At 39.4% G+C, this 16274-nt stretch overlaps 1 protein-coding gene across 1 annotated transcript; it reads right to left on the bottom strand.

Moving 5' to 3' along the window:
* Positions 1–694: 694 nt before the first annotated feature.
* Positions 695–16020, bottom strand: LOC308694385 (sodium- and chloride-dependent GABA transporter 2-like; the record flags this gene model as incomplete). The annotated part of the gene is made up of 14 exons (XM_081371890.1): positions 695–835; positions 1032–1202; positions 1381–1481; positions 1587–1689; positions 3357–3494; positions 8853–8965; positions 9094–9218; positions 9404–9507; positions 13700–13834; positions 14645–14777; positions 14920–15007; positions 15102–15242; positions 15647–15781; positions 15882–16020. 14 exons carry the CDS (start codon positions 16018–16020, stop codon positions 695–697), a joined length of 1767 nt encoding a protein of 588 aa, XP_081228016.1.
* Positions 16021–16274: the final 254 nt, after the last annotated feature.

Raw genomic sequence — 16274 nt, 5'->3', positions numbered from 1 at the left:
GACAAAATCCCCCTCAAAGGCATGAAATCCATACCAAACCTTGGAAAAATATCTAAAATAAACTTTATCATGCTCCAGAGGCTTAATGCCAAGCAATACAGAGTGAGCTAAACCAAACGCCAGCCATGGGAATAATGCTATGGGTTTACTCCGAGTGCCTCCTGGATGCCCGAGCTTCACCCTAGACACTCTGTGGAGATATTAAATTTCCACTGATTGTTGCTGTGATTGTGTCACTAATCAAAGTTAATCACCATAGGTGAGGGTTCGGAACATAGATCGACTGGTAAATTGAAAGTTAGGCCCTCAGGCTCAGTTACCTTTTCACCACGATGGTCTGGTAATGACTGCATTATTGCCACTGCAGGACTGATTCACTGGCAAGTTCCACTTGTGGGCAGTCCACCTTTTCCTGGCTGTGAATCTTCCTCATCTCCACCGGTTCACACTGGGCTGCAAATCCCTTATGCAAGTTAACAGTACCCCCCAGTTTGTTAGTGTGAGCAGAAAAACAAAGTTTGTCTGAAACAACATGTCTGGTTTAGACACATCCTCTGACTCTAACCTGTGTGTTGAGCACAGCTGTTACCTGTTTCTTGAGATGAAAAAATACATTTTGGTCCTTGTTTCTTCAGGTTTTTATTCACTAGAATAGCAATGAAAAGACTGACTACAAAATACAATAACTTTTCTTTCAAAGTCCATTTTCATGTTCCTCTGTGTCCGTCCTGACTAAGTCTTCCATCTCTGCAGTGAAAGCAGTTTCCTTCATTACAGCTAGTTGTTTAGAGGTGAGAGGAAGCTCTGTATCAGAACTACACAGGTGACACCAACGCTGCCAAGACACAAATAACAACAGTTAGGTAGTACTGAAATTTGAAAGCAGATTAAATTCTCTTGGTTAATTTCAGTAGATTAACATTGGTTAAATAGTTAGTTTTACATTTGCATCCCTGTTTTGATCTCATCTGAGATCCCAGAGGCTTGTTTATCTTTTCAAATGTCAGGGATGAATATCTTTTCATCCTCACCTGTTTCAGACTTCCTTTCCCAGCACACATTCGGCCTAGCGCCCATCCAGGCACCAGCAGAATGGAGGACAGGGCCAGTAACCAACCTAGTACGTACGCCCAGTCCGGGTACACATACCAGCGGTTAAAAGTCAGGGGCTGGTACTCCACCATAGAACAGATGAAAGACACCTGAGAATGGACAGAGGAAAAAAAGAAATGGTAAAAAAGGATGGAAAAGGGAAAGGATAGTAAGAACTGAATTCAACTGAGGTGTTTATGGTTGAGAATGCTTCAGGAATTCACAATACAATTCATATCCATTAAGACAAGACAAACCCAAACTTATGTATGAAATTCAGACACTCACCAGGGACACGAGAGGAGTCAGGTATTTCCAGCACAACATGAATATGTAGTTGGGGCGTGATTTTGTCATGTCTTCAATAATGTCAAACATTCTCTCAGCCCCTGTGGAGTGTAGAGGATTTAGCTTTACTGGCTTTCTAGCATTGTCATTGTATTCTGTTGACTTTATTATGTTCTATTATGGTCTGTAACCTGTGTGTGACTCACCAAAGATCCAACCCATGGCCAGAGACTCAAACACAGACAGGAACAGAACACAGGCTCCATTACAGGCATAGTAGTCAAACAACTGGAATACATACATCCCCCCCTGCAGGCCACAATAAAACATTACAGTTAGGGCCAGATTAAGGTATTGTGGTTGTAAAAAAAATAAAACAGATTAATTAAATAAAATTGCACAGGCCCTCAATTTTACAGCTCTAGTAATTTTTAGAAGTTTAGAAATGTTTCTTTCAAACTAAAACTTTTCAAACATTTGTGAAGTAACAGTAAAATATTTACAATAAAATGCTTGTTCTCTTTTAAATCACTCATATAATGATGAGGACCAAACACTACATCCTTAAAGGTGACCTATTATGTCCCTTTTTACAAGATGTAATATAAGTCTCAGGTGTCCACAGAATGTGTCAGTGTCAGTGAAGCTGTCCATTGGGAAATGATTGGATCAAATGATCAAAAAGCTGCTTCTCCCCACCCTCTTTGTAGGATAGGGCTGTGCCTTTACAGCTTGTGCCTCAGACACTCTGGCAACAACAACAACAACAACAACAACAACAACAACAATAAAACCACCAATATGGCTGCTTCTGTAAATAATAGAGTTCAGCCCTACTTGCATGAACCAGAGTCAGGGATTATGTTGCGTCATACACATTAATTGTTCAGATGCTCATGTGGGAACTGTGATAGGATGCCTACAAAGCCAGAGAATATATGCGACATGTAGACATGGTATCGTTTCGCTTAATTACTGTAGTCAGATTTTATTTATGTCATACCATGACACTTGCCTAATGCAGTTTATTATAATAAATGTTAAACAAAAGGTTAGCACAAACATATAAGTATTACCTATTTTTTGGGCACATGCCATTCAAAAATAAATGTAACCCATGCCATCTGCAGTTGCTCAGATACCAGGAGTAAATGATCTCTTGATCAAATGAATAAATTAATGAATCTTTATTCCTACAGCCAACAACATATATTTAGCTGATACATTCTTGTGTTACCACTAGCTGCTCTAGTGCAGAATTAAACATAGCAGACTGTGTACAGCTCACTCAGGGGAGGATCTAAGCTAATAGGAAGTACCCACTTTTTGGCATGTTCACACCACAGGAACTGGAAACCATTTTAGTTATTCACTTCAGAGTAGGGTCTAACCCAGCACAATAGGAATTACCAGTGACACAAGAGTAAGTTGATTAGACGAACTCATGCCATACAAAGCACAGGCAACCAGCAATTATAAAAAGCAGTGTAAACACACAGTTTACTCCACGAACATGGAAAACAGTGATAGATGAACCAACAGTGAAGTCTATAACCTTTACTCTATGGTGGAAATTCAACACAAATTTGAAGGGACCAAGCAAAACTGCTCAGCTAGAATGGTGCTCTTAAATGACATCACAGTCAGCCGGCTTATGCCACTTCAGAGTTCCTATTGGCAGTGTGAATGTAACCAGGAAAATGGCTCTAGGGGAAGTTCCTATAACTGACATTTTAAAAAACAATTTTTGTTCCTATAACTACTCGGTGCGAAAGCCCCCAGTGACTTCCATAGAATGTAAAAAAGCTGTTCAGCAGAAGAAAGAAATTAATACAGGTTAAGAACAGCTTGAGGGTGAGTATATGATGACTGAATTTTCATTTTTTGGTTATCTATCCCATCAACATTAGGCCATTATAGGTAACACAAAGGTAACTCATTTTATTCTCTCTCACACACAAACACACTCTCCTTACCTCTGTAACCATGATGAGCTGACCAAAGAAGCAAGTGAGACAGAAGACTAGGAGTAAAATTTCTCGTCGTCCTGCTTTGCGCAGCACCACAGGGAACAGATCTATCACTGATGTCATGACAGCTTCCATTGAAGCAAACTTCAAAGGGAAAGTCATATAGGTTTGGTACGATGAGGGTGAGGAAATGATGACAGTATTTTCATTGTTGGGTGCACTATCCCTGTAACACACTGGAAGCTGTTTTTCCAACACCAAAATAGCCCAATGTATTTGCAGATGCTGTCTTTACACTTCACAAGTCTGAAAATGACTCTAAATAAAATGTTTGCAGTTCATGAACTCAAACATTTATCTTGTGTTTTTACATGTCAATATTTTTAATCTATAGTGTGCACATATTTGCACTTACCTACATTAATTTACTTAATCAAAATTTTACACCCCAAGTAATGCAATAAAAAAAAGTCAGAGTTCACTTTCATGGTCAGGGGCATTGTGGATGCATTTGTATCTTTATTGTAAACGTATTTTTGCATGCAGAGGGACAAGTCAAAATTATTGTCTGGGGTAACTGACAGCATGCCACAGATATGGTGTATCTAGGCTGAAAATACACTGGGTTATATGAAGTGCTTAAAGGAATAGTTCACTTAAAAATGATGAATGATGAATTTTTTTTTGAAAGAAGATATTTGTAAGAATGTCGATAACCAAAAAGTTGATGTGCCCCATTGACTTCCATAGTAGGAAAAAAATACTATGGAAGTCAATGAGGTACATCAACTGTCTGGTTACCGACATTCTTCAAAATATCTTCCTTTGTGTTCAGTGGAAGAAAGTAATTCATACAGGTTTCAAACAACTTGGGGGTGAGTAAATAATGACAGAATTTTTATTTTTAAGTGACCTATTCCTTTTAACTATATGGTTGACTTGGCCAAATTTGCCTAAATAATAAATTAAGAAAATAGTGAATTTTTTAATAATAATAATAAAAAATATATAATATATTTATATATTTTTTAGAACAAAACTTCTCGGTTATGACTGTAACCTCGGTTCCCTGAAGAGGGAATGAGACGCTGCGTCGAGATTGACGCTATAAGAACGCTCTGTGTGATTGTGTTGTGAAGCATTTGTGAAATCAGTTCAATGGCGTATAGGTGGATGACGTCATGGAAGGAAGCTATTAATCGCACCCAGGCCAAACATTGTCAGCTTCTGATAGGCTGAAGCAAGTCGATCACAGGCACGCTGGAAGTATGGCAGGGCGACGCAGCGTTATAGTCGTAACCGAGGAGTTCCCTTTCAAGGAACTGCACACTGCGTCGACATTGACACTATGAGAACGTCCATACCAATGCTGCCATAGGGACCAGTGCCTGTCTTGTGTGAAATCAGGCGAGCACAACAAAGACAGAATCACCTGAGACCCAGGGGTAAAGGCCAAATCTAGATTGTGAACCTGACGGATGTGTGCAGAAAGAACCAGCCTGCCACATCACACACTTCTTGTAGGGATACCCCATTATAAGGCTGACCAAGCCGCCATACTCCTCCTGATCTGACGCACCACGGAGGAAACACCAACGGTTTCTCCCCAAAGACACAACCCAAAGATGCGTGGTAAACAGCTAGTCCACCACATAAACCTTTAGAGTGGAGGGGAATAACCCTGTGGAGAATCAATCCTGCAGAAATTCTAGCACTGTACCAACCGGGCGGTTAACTGGATCCAAGTGATGACAGCACAGTTTCCTTGTGCAGGGAGTTTTAGAGTGAGCGTGGCCTCAATATCCTCAGTTGAGAGTCTATGAGTGGGTCCCCCACACTTCCATACTCTGCTCTCCAGAACTCCTGGGAGTAGAAGGATCAGGGAAACTGAGTACAGACGCAGCACCAGCCATGTCTGCACCTCTATATGAGCTCCACCACCTCAGGGTGGAGTCTCCATTCCCCGGGCCTCAGCTCCAGCCTCAAACAGGATGTCTGCTCCATGAATCTGGTGCCCAGGGATGTAGAGCCTGAGCCATCATCACCAGGCAATTACAGTAAGTGCCAGGAGAGATGATGACCCATCCACAGACACTGAGCGACCATCCATGATCGCTCCCCAGCCCGTGAGTGAAGCATTCGTCATAAGCGTTACGCGACAACAAGGAGCTCCCAGCTCAGGACCCTGGGACAAGAACCAAGGCTTCTTCCACATAACCAAAGTACGAAGCACCTGTGCATATCCTTGATCATGCAGAAAGGGTTGCCCCTCAGGGAAACCCCTTGGTCTTGTGCCACCACTGCAAAGGTCTCATGTACAGCAGGCCAAAAGGTATCCTGTTGGACGCAGCTGCCATCAGACCTGACAGTCTCGAAACTGTTTGACACTGAGTGACTGGCCTAGCTTTATCTTGCTCACGGCTGAGAGGATCAAACCGATATGAGCAGGAGATAGACGTACCTACATTGTCGTCGAAAGTGGTCCTCTGTAATGGGGAAAGCACACTTTTCTTTGTGTTCAGCCTAACCCTCCATACTTTCATGTAGGGAGGACGACATCTCAATGCTGAACTGACAAGACTAGGCCGAAAGGAATAACCCGATACTGGTACGCTTTGCCCCCGAAAACAACCTGAGGAACTTCCTGAGTTGAGGAAGGATGGAAAATGGCAGTATGCGCGTCCTAAAGATCTACCGTGACAAACCAGTCCTCGGATCTGATTGAGTCACGATTCGCCTCAGCACACAGATCTAGAATTGGACGCAACCCTGCATCCTTCTTAGGAATGATAAAATACCGGCTGTAATCTCGGACTCTCTGTTGGGGGAAGGAACATGTTCTTTGGTCCCCTTCCCCAGCAAAGCCTTTAACACTTGTTCCATAACCAGAGCCTGCTTGGGCCCTACCACTGTGGACAGGACCCCCCCCCCCTAAATAGCAGACAAATCAAAGGAAAAACTAAACAGGTGTGTAAGCGGTTACCAAACATTTTTTTCTCTGAGTTTCCAAAAAAGGAAAAAACATTAACGTGCAACAAGTCTATGCGCTGAAGTCGCTGTCTGTTTGGTTTCCATGGTGACGCGTCATTGCTTGTTACGTTACACACCGCAGCCACAACAGCGCTGAATGAATTATGATCTGCTTTTGTCATTGTTCCTTTCTTACATTTGTTAGCTATGGCATGAAATATCTGATATTCTGATTGTCAAATATATGCAACGCAATATATAAATATATATAACGCAAAGTATTGCAAGAAAAAGGCAAAATGAATGCGATCTTAAGACAATTTTTTAAATACTCGACGGGCCGGATTAAACAGCCTAACGGGCCGTAGTTTGCCCACCCCTGCTGTAAATGATAGATATCCATTTCCCCCCGGGAATAAATGCAGCCAAAGATCAACCAGACAAGTAAACACAGTCCGGATGAAAAGCTGAATAGTATATTAATACAGACATCTAACTCCTCAAAGATCAGATGAGTATATATTTTTTAATTTCTCAAATTAAATGCTGCCAAATAACAACCAGACAAGTAAAAACGCTCTGGATGAAAGTTGAATTAATACAGACATCAAAATCAGATGAGTATTTAACATTTAATTCCTCAAAATTAAATGCAGCCAAAAACCAACCAGACGAAAAGCTCGGTCTAGACTAGACTAGTCTAGACTCGGTCAAGGCTGAATACAGTATTTTCATACAGACATCTAACTTCAAAAGCCAGACAAGTATTTCATTTAATTCCTCAAAATGAAATGCAGCCCAGAAACAAGCAGACACGAATACGTGGTCTGAATGACTGGCTGAACATTCATGTTATAATCTCAAACACAAAAAGAACCATAAATAATAGTCTGCAAACACACCTAATTAGTTTGCACACAAAGGGAAATTCCAGTCTGCTTAGTCATCACTGTTAGAAAAATCTGTAGAAATTACAGTATTACTGGCAGCTACTTGCCAGTAACTTACTGTAGATTTAAAATTATGTTATTTACTGGCAACAATTTGTTCAAAATTAAATGAACATTAAACATTAACAAGTCTTTATCTTTACAGAATAAAACTAAAATAACATCCTCATGCAAAGCATTCTGGGAACCAAAATCTGAAGGAAAAAAACAGAAAAAGGATGATGAAGATTTCTGGTTCCCAGAATGCTTTGCATTAGATTGTTATTTTATAATTTTATTCTTTAAAGACAAAGACTTGTTAATGTTTAATGTTCATTTAACTTTGAACAAACTGTTGCCAGTAAATAACATAAATTTAAATCTACAGTAAGTTACTGGCAAACAGCTGCAAAACTACCTACACTGTAAAAAATTTGCTGTAGTTTTGCAGCTGTTTGCCAGTAACTTACTGTAGATTTAAATTTATGTTATTTACTGGCAACAGTTTGCTCAAAGTTAAATGAACATTAAACATTAACAAGTCTTTGTCTTTAAAGAATAAAATTATAAAATAACAATCTAATGCAAAGCATTCTGGGAACCAGAAATCTTCATCAACCTTTTTCTGTTTTTTTCCTTCAGATTTTGGTTCCCAGAATGCTTTGCATGAGGATGTTATTTTAGTTTTATTCTGTAAAGATAAAGACTTGTTAATGTTTAATGTTCATTTAATTTTGAACAAATTGTTGCCAGTAAATAACATCAATTTAAATCTACAGTAAGTTACTGGCAAGTAGCTGCCAGTAATACAAGACAGAGTCACAGGATCTTTATTGCAGACCCGTAGTCTACGCGCGGCTTCGGCAAACGTGAGATCCGAGCCAAATACTCTTTTTTGACTTTCTCCCCTCTAGAAAAAGCCATCAGGGGTGGAGATAAAACTCTCGATAGTGCATATTTTACATGTCGGGAATTTATGAATGAACACTGTGAGCTCCCTTTTACTAGAGCTGACATGCATGCTCCACTCCCAAATAAACAGCACATAAATCGCATGTATCCCCACTCGTAATGTAGCAAGGGCAGGGAAAAACACACGATCAAAAATACTGTTTGCTCGCCATTATACTCCTGTCTAAATATATAATATGCTTGAGGACAAACAACAATAAATAGACAGAGACAATTTTACACAGAGCACTTGTTGAGGGCACAGAAGCTGACAATGTTTGGTCTGGGTGCACTTTATAGCTTCCTGCCATGACGTCACCTGCCTATACGCCATTGGACTGATTTCACAAGTGCTTCACGATGCAATCACGCAGAGCGCTCCCATAGCGTTAATCTTGACGCAGCGTGAGCTCCTTTGAAGGGGTACTATAAATATAAATCATAAATGTAATTATATTCTTAATTACAAATACACTAATTAATTACACTAATGCAGATTAGTGCTCGCTGCATTTATATTTAAAATGTATATTTCTTTGATGAATCAATTTACATTGGTATTCTTTCAATACTTCAAACAAACATTTGTAGTCATTTGCAGTTTTTAGTTCAAGGTATTACGACTTATGTGTATGTGTTAGTTTAAGCTCACCTGTGTATCTATCCCCAGCAAAATAATCATGATGAAGAAACAAACAGCCCACAACTGAGGGAGAGGCATCATGGCTACTGCCTGTGGATAAGCTATGAACGCTAGTCCTGGACCTGCCATAGAAAGAGAGATATTATTTTAAGCATTCCATGTTCTTAGTAATTACTCAAATACAGTATTGGTTTGCAACATTTCAATTGTCTTATCATGCCTCCTGTGTTTCCATGAAATACTGCATTACCTGATTCTGCCACCTCTCCTATGGGGACACCCTGCTCTTGGGCCATGAAACCCAAAACAGAGAACACTGCAAAGCCAGCCACCAAACTGGTGCTGCTGTTCAGAAGTGAAAGCCACAAGCAGTCCCTGATAAATGTAGATAAAAACACATATCGTCTACCATTTGCTGACTGAGCATCATAACAACATAACATTTCAAAAACATCTTGCTCATAGTGTACAACATAACAAATAGTTAATTCTTCAATTGTTAAATCATTCATATGCTCATTCTTGGGTACTGTCATTTTATTGAAAGCCTTAATACTAACCTGTAGCAGTTGTTGTTATATTTATTGTAGCTGCCAAAAACAGTGAGAGTGCCAACAGACACACTGTAGGAAAATAAGATCTGAGCTCCGGCCTCCAGCCAAACCTACACACACAGAGCACCTCTATTTCAATATAATATAAAAAATAATAATAAAAAAATTAGATTAGATAGTAACAGAAAAAAACATACGTTTATGTGTGTTTTTTGGTAATGTTAAATTAGGTGTCTCTAACTTCCATAAAACAATTGTTAGATACAGTGTACTTATATACTTATTGTGTTCATGTTGTATTGTAAAATATGGTAGCACTTTATTGGACAGTCCTGTTTCGCATGCAAATACTATGTACTTATTATAGCAATTGCAGTATCTGGATTATAACTAGATACTAACCCTTCACCTACCCTAAACCTAACCTTAACCCATGTAGTTACTGTTCCATATATTACCAGTACTTTCTTAGGCAAGTAGGGAGAGCGGTCGCCTGGTTAAAACCAGACCATTCTCAGTAGTAACTGAGTTATGGTCTGGCAAAGCTTCATTAATAACTCATTTCCAAAGGGGCGTCACCAACGGACGTCGCTCAAATGCCTCTGGGCGCAACTGGACAGACCTAAAACCAATCAGAGGGATCGTCATCGTGTAAAGCCATATGCCGCATCCCAATTCGCCTAAGTTACACTACGCCATAAAAGTATGTACTCTTTTTGTGAAGAAAAGGTATTTACTTTTGAATGTGTAGGAAAAAAGTAGGCAAGCTTTGGGACATACTACTTTGTCATCTTTATCGGACGGATCTGTCACGTGCATCCTGTCACGTAAACTGCCCTGTCAACCATCTTGTCACAGTTAATAACCTCTATTAAATCTTATTTAATTTCCTACCGTTTCGGAGAGAAATGTAGTAGCACGTTCATCTGCCAGTGGGTCTTTCATGGAGACTGTCCTCATGTGTTTGCAATTTGAATATAATAATGCATTTAAAAGTTGGTGGCTTCACCAACGGATGTTGCTCAAATGCCTCTGGGCGCAATTGGATAAACCTAAAACCAATCAGAGCGATCGTCATTGTGTAAAGCCCGCCCCAACGTTTCTGATTGGTGCCGCAATTTCGACGGATTAGAAAGGGGCTTGAATGAGCTCTTTGCCAGACTACTTGCAGAGCAAATCTAAATTTGCCGGAAGTTGTCTGGGTTTTCCCAGGCTAGGAGAGCTGGGTACAACGTAACACTTTTTGACTTTCTCAGTTTGTGTAAATCTACTTAGGGTTTAGAGCATTTATTTTTTTCCCAAATTAATTTTACACATGTCTAGTACAATTATGTGGTTTTGTTTTATTAATACAGTGTATATATATATATATATATATATATATATATATATATATATTTTTTTTTTATTTTTTTTTTATTGATATACCCCTAAAGAATGGAAGTGAAATGTGACAACATTTTGTAACGTGAGGGGCACATTGTAACATGACCATATGACAGCTTTAAATGCTATCTGATCTAATAATTTTTTTAATGGTTAAATTTTTGTTTTGTTTTAGTTTGACAACAAACACCGCAAAACACAACTATACCACATAGTTCAAAACATAATAATAATTAGTAATTTATGAACATTGACTCTCAGTCTTTATTCACCTTTTACTCATGTTTTCTCTGTAGAATTCATAAAGGTATAGAATAGAATAGCATAGTTCTAATAGGGGCACATTGTAACGCAGTGTTACAATATGCCCCACCTGCGAAACTGGGATTTAAACCCGACTAGTGCCTTCTGCTAGTTAGCGAAGCATTAAAGAACTATATCAACTGTTAAATAACATATTGGAGACTAAAATGATATCAGATTTGTCTAATTTTAAATAAACAAAAAATAGAGATGAAAAATTAACATAAGTAAGAAATTTACTTTTGCTATGGCTAAATAAATGTTCAGTGATATCTTCCAAAGATTTCTGAATTTTAGCAAAAAATTTTCTCTATATAGTGTTGATATTGCAACTAGTAAATACTCTTAAGTTTCGTCATGTTAGCATGTGTGGAAGTTTTTAAAACTAGTGTGCTACAACTAGCCCCAGGGTACGTTGTGCCCCGCTCTCCCCTATACTGTAAGTGCACATATTGTAAAATAAAGTGTAACCTAAAACCCCTTTCTGCTATTGAGGTGGGATAATGGTGAGGTTGGTTCCCTGTGTCATGTCTGTACTCTTATGTTGTTCTGTTCCTGTTTCCTGCTCCTGGTGCCATCTTTGTAGTTTTTGTAGTCTCCATTGATTAGTCCTGATTGTTCCCTGGTGTGTCTAGTAAGCTTGCTACTCCTTGTGTATATATATGTGTATATATAGCTCTTGTGTTTCCCTTGGTCTCATGTCCCTTTTTTCCCTGCGTTCCTTGTTTTCTGGTTCTTGTTTTACTTTTGTGTTTAATAAACAACCCTTGCATTTAGATCCATGTCTCTGCCTACCATCTCATCTGCTCCACCGAGTTACAGAAGGACTGACCAAAAAATGGATATAGCAGGGGTTCGTCTCATCCTCATTTGCCAGGGCAAGTGCTCCCTCAATGGCCACACCCGTAAGTTTTTGAACATGGCCTACCATACACTGTTAGAAAAATCTGTAGAAATTACAGTATTACTGGCAGCTACTTGCCAGTAACTTACTGTAGATTTAAAATTATGTTATTTACTGGCAACAATTTGTTCAAAATTAAATGAACATTAAACATTAACAAGTCTTTATCTTTACAGAATAAAACTAAAATAACATCCTCATGCAAAGCATTCTGGGAACCAAAATCTGAAGGAAAAAAACAGAAAAAGGATGATGAAGATTTCTGGTTCCCAGAATGCTTTGCATTAGATTGTTATTTTATAATTTTATTCTTTAAAGACAAAGACTTGTTAATGTTTAATGTTCATTTAACTTTGAACAAACTGTTGCCAGTAAATAACATAAATTTAAATCTACAGTAAGTTACTGGCAAACAGCTGCAAAACTACAGCAAATTTTTAACAGTGTACCCACTTTCTGGACAGTTCACTCATTTAATTTTATCGTTCTGGTCTGAATGAGACCTATCAGATCACAACTTTCCTGTGTTGGTCCTTGAGGGACATTTTGTGAATTTGTGGAGCCTGCTCATCTGCTTAGCAGATCCCCCTTCACTGTGGGAGAGGTGGAGGAGGATCTCACTGTGACCACTCAAGGTTCTCCTAAACATTTTGTGCCCCAAGGCCCGATGGCCATGGAGCTTGGCACAGCAGGAGTCTCAGCGCTCTCAAGACTGGTGGTCCCAGAGCTCTCTCGCCCAGTGGTCCTAGCGATATCTAGCTCGGTGGTCCAAGTCTGGTGGCCGTTAGTTTCAGCATCCTCAAGCCCAGGGGTCTTAGCGCACCCAAACCTGGTTGTCCCAGATGTCTTCCCCTTGTCCTCGGCTTTCCCAGTGATGACAGCCACAATTTTGTGTGCATGGACTACACACACTTTCACGGCCTGACGGCCCATTACGGCCACGGAGGCTGTTACTGAACTGTGCCACCTGTCTGCTCAGTTAAGGCCAAGGAGGCCTACTAAGAAGTCTCAGTTCCTGGCTCCACCCTGGCCCCCCACTCTGCTGGATCCCTGCTCTGCCTCAGTTTCTAGACCAAATTCTACCACATAGGTCTGGCCTTCCATTCCTCCCCCAGATCCTCCTCTGCTCCACCAACCATCTGGACTTTTATTTATTTATTTATTTATTTATTTTTTGCCGTGGAGCGTCTAGAAGTCGCTCTGAAGGGGGGCTTTCAGATTTCTAGACTATTATATTGTTCTGTTCTTGGTAGGGTTGCCAACTTCAGAAAAGGAAAATAAGGGACGATCTTGGTTCTAGCCGGAAGCTAGAATTTTACTTTGTAACATGTTAAATAGGAATATTTTTCTTACACAAATGCATCGCTTCGCTTCAGAAGGCCTTTATTAACCTCACAGAGCCGTGTGGAGCACGTTTATGATGGATAGATGCACTTTTATGGACTTCAAAATAGAAACAGCAATTCACTGCCATTATAAAGCTCGGAAGAGCCAGGACATTTTTTAATATAACTATAAATAACTATTTGTAATATAACTATTTAATATATAATATAAGATTGTATTCGTCTAAAGAAGAATGTCATACAGTATACACCTAGGATGACTTGCGGGTGAGTAAATCATGGGCTAATTTTCATTTTTGGGTGAACTATCCCTTTAATGCTGTTATTAGGTCACAGTGAGGTAGAGGGAAGATGGTTGATTACCTGTGGGTCAGCAAGACGGGCCGGTTCAGGGTACAGGTAAAACACAACCCCCTGCAGAGCTCCAGGAAGAGTCAACCCACGAATCAGCAAAACCAGTAGCATCACATAAGGAAATGTGGCTGTGAAATACACCACCTACAGTACAGCCATAATGCAAGAAAGGGACATGTAAATTTGATGTCAAAAAGGAAACAATTGATATAACCAATGAAGTTTGTTGCCCTTCTGCCACACAGCTGAAACATATTTGTTCCCTCCTGCACACCTACTATACCCTGGAAATCCAGAGTTCTCGTGAGAGCACAATTTGAATTTGCTCAGCGAGTCACTCTGGCATTGAGTAATGATGCTCATTAACTATGCCCTTGTAGTCAAGTTGCACCAATCACATCTGTGTATCTGATGTGAGCTAAACAGATGACGACAGCGTTGCAGCATCGAAGTCATTAGTAAACATTGCAAGATGGCTATGGATGAACACCAATTGTTTGAAACGGCTTTGGCCGCTACAATGAACGAGTTAGACTTGGCTTTTTATCTAAAAGAGGAACAGAAGACGGCGCTCGAATCGTTCCTTTGCAACAAGGATGTTTTTGCTGTTTTGCCGACCGGATACGGCAAGAGTCTAATCTACAAGTTAGCTCCGCTGGTAGCTAAGCATATGGGGCTCTGGATACGTCACCCCGTGTATTGTTATCCAATTGCGTGCAGTGAAATTTTCAAATGCATGCTTGGTGCCACCCCTCAAGTAGGGTGATTTTCATTACTCAAAGCCTGACCCTTAATCTTTCGGATTTGGGTCTGGATTTCCAGGCTACACCTAATTTACACTTAAAAGGAAACCAGTGTGAGCAATATGACAAAATGCTAATTTCTTAACAATAACTAGGACTAACATTGACTTTATGGAAAGTTATCGATAAATAAAGTGACATTCTTGCACACCTTGCCTGTAGATTTGACTCCTTTCCAGATACAGAAATAACATATGATCCACATTGCAATGAGACACAGAAGAATCTCCCAGTTGATCTTTCCAATCTCCTCAATACCCCCAGAGAGAGCCAACACTCTGCGCCTGTAAAGAGAGAAACACAAGCATTTTCCTTTGTTTTTATTGAACAAATGAATAGTTAAAAATGTATGTACTTAATTACTATAACTTTTGCTAAAGCAGAATGTTCATGCAAAACTCAATATCACAATTAGTATTTATTTACTCCCAGAACTCAGTAGCTGCAGGTGTTGAATTAATTAGAGATGTCCGGTTGATGGTCAAATTCTTTGCAGCAAGATTTACACAGCCATCTAAGACAGAGAAAAAAAAATAAGGAATTCAGCAGATGGCATTTATTGTTTATAGTTTTGATGTTACTTTTATTTTATTTTTTTAGATTATCACCTGTGTTCCAGGTGTTGTCACAGCTGTCCCAAGGCAGTTGGGCACTGAAAGAGAAGAAGAGGTAGAAAAGCGCCCAGGCCAGAATGACGATGTAATACATGCAGCTGTACAGAAGTATCAGTTGTCCTGCATAGCCAATACCTGAAAAAAGCAAACAGAATCACTGACTAGAAGAGACTTAAAAAGAGAGAATTAATGAGAGAATTAAAAGATGATTTACTGAGATTTACCCAAATGTAACATCTGTTGCATTTACACTATATGCACTGTGATTTGGTTCTTTCTACTGACTATTTATTAAACCAAATGGCTTTTTTTGAAGTCTTTTTCTACTGGATCATATGTTCATATTCTTCACTTATATTAACTAATAAAGAAATCTGCTGATTTAATGAAATAAATGGTTTCGGTTACACTTTATTCTAAGGTGTCTATTAAATGTATAAATACAGTGGAAAATGTTTGGATGCAAAAAGATTAACAAAATTTCATTAAAAAATGTTTAAATCTTTTATAAAGAGATGTTTTGTTTCTACAACTCTCACCCTCAGCCAGTGGACAGAGGCGATGCCAACATGTAATGCCTCCTTCCCGTGTGTACTGTCCCATTGCGGTCTCTAGTAGGAACAAAGGCACCCCACAGGTAACAACAAACACCAGGTAGGGTATCAGGAACGCCCCTGAGAACACACCAGTACAATAATACATTATTTAAGTATCGCTGAAAGAATTAAAAGTGCATGAGTGATTTATGTATTTAGGTCGCTGCTAGTTTCATACCTCCTCCATACTTGTAGCAGAGATACGGAAACCTCCACACATTACCCAGTCCAATCACATTCCCTGCCACAGCCAGAAGAAACTCTGCTTTACTGCCCCAGTACCCTCTCTCCTCTATTTGTCCTTCTATTCTGTCCATTCCACACAGTTTTCACACATTTACATGAAGGTCCAGGCTATCCTAATTCTGCAGTGGTGGTTGATGTACTGAATTCTGGTTAGTTAAAAGTTTATACAAATGCGTCAAGCTATTTATTGACGGATCCTCCCCAGCTGAACTGCCAACCACAGTTACATTATTTTAGAAACAAAGACAGAAAAGTTACTAGATCAGTATGATAAAAAAATATATTATTTTATGTAATGGGTAGGTTAAAATGAGTAAAATAATGT

The sequence above is a fragment of the Scardinius erythrophthalmus genome (assembly GCF_964197995.2).
Source record: "Scardinius erythrophthalmus genome assembly, chromosome: 8".
In the NCBI taxonomy this organism is placed as follows: Eukaryota; Metazoa; Chordata; class Actinopteri; order Cypriniformes; family Leuciscidae; genus Scardinius; species Scardinius erythrophthalmus.
This window is presented reverse-complemented; position numbering and strand designations above follow the sequence as displayed.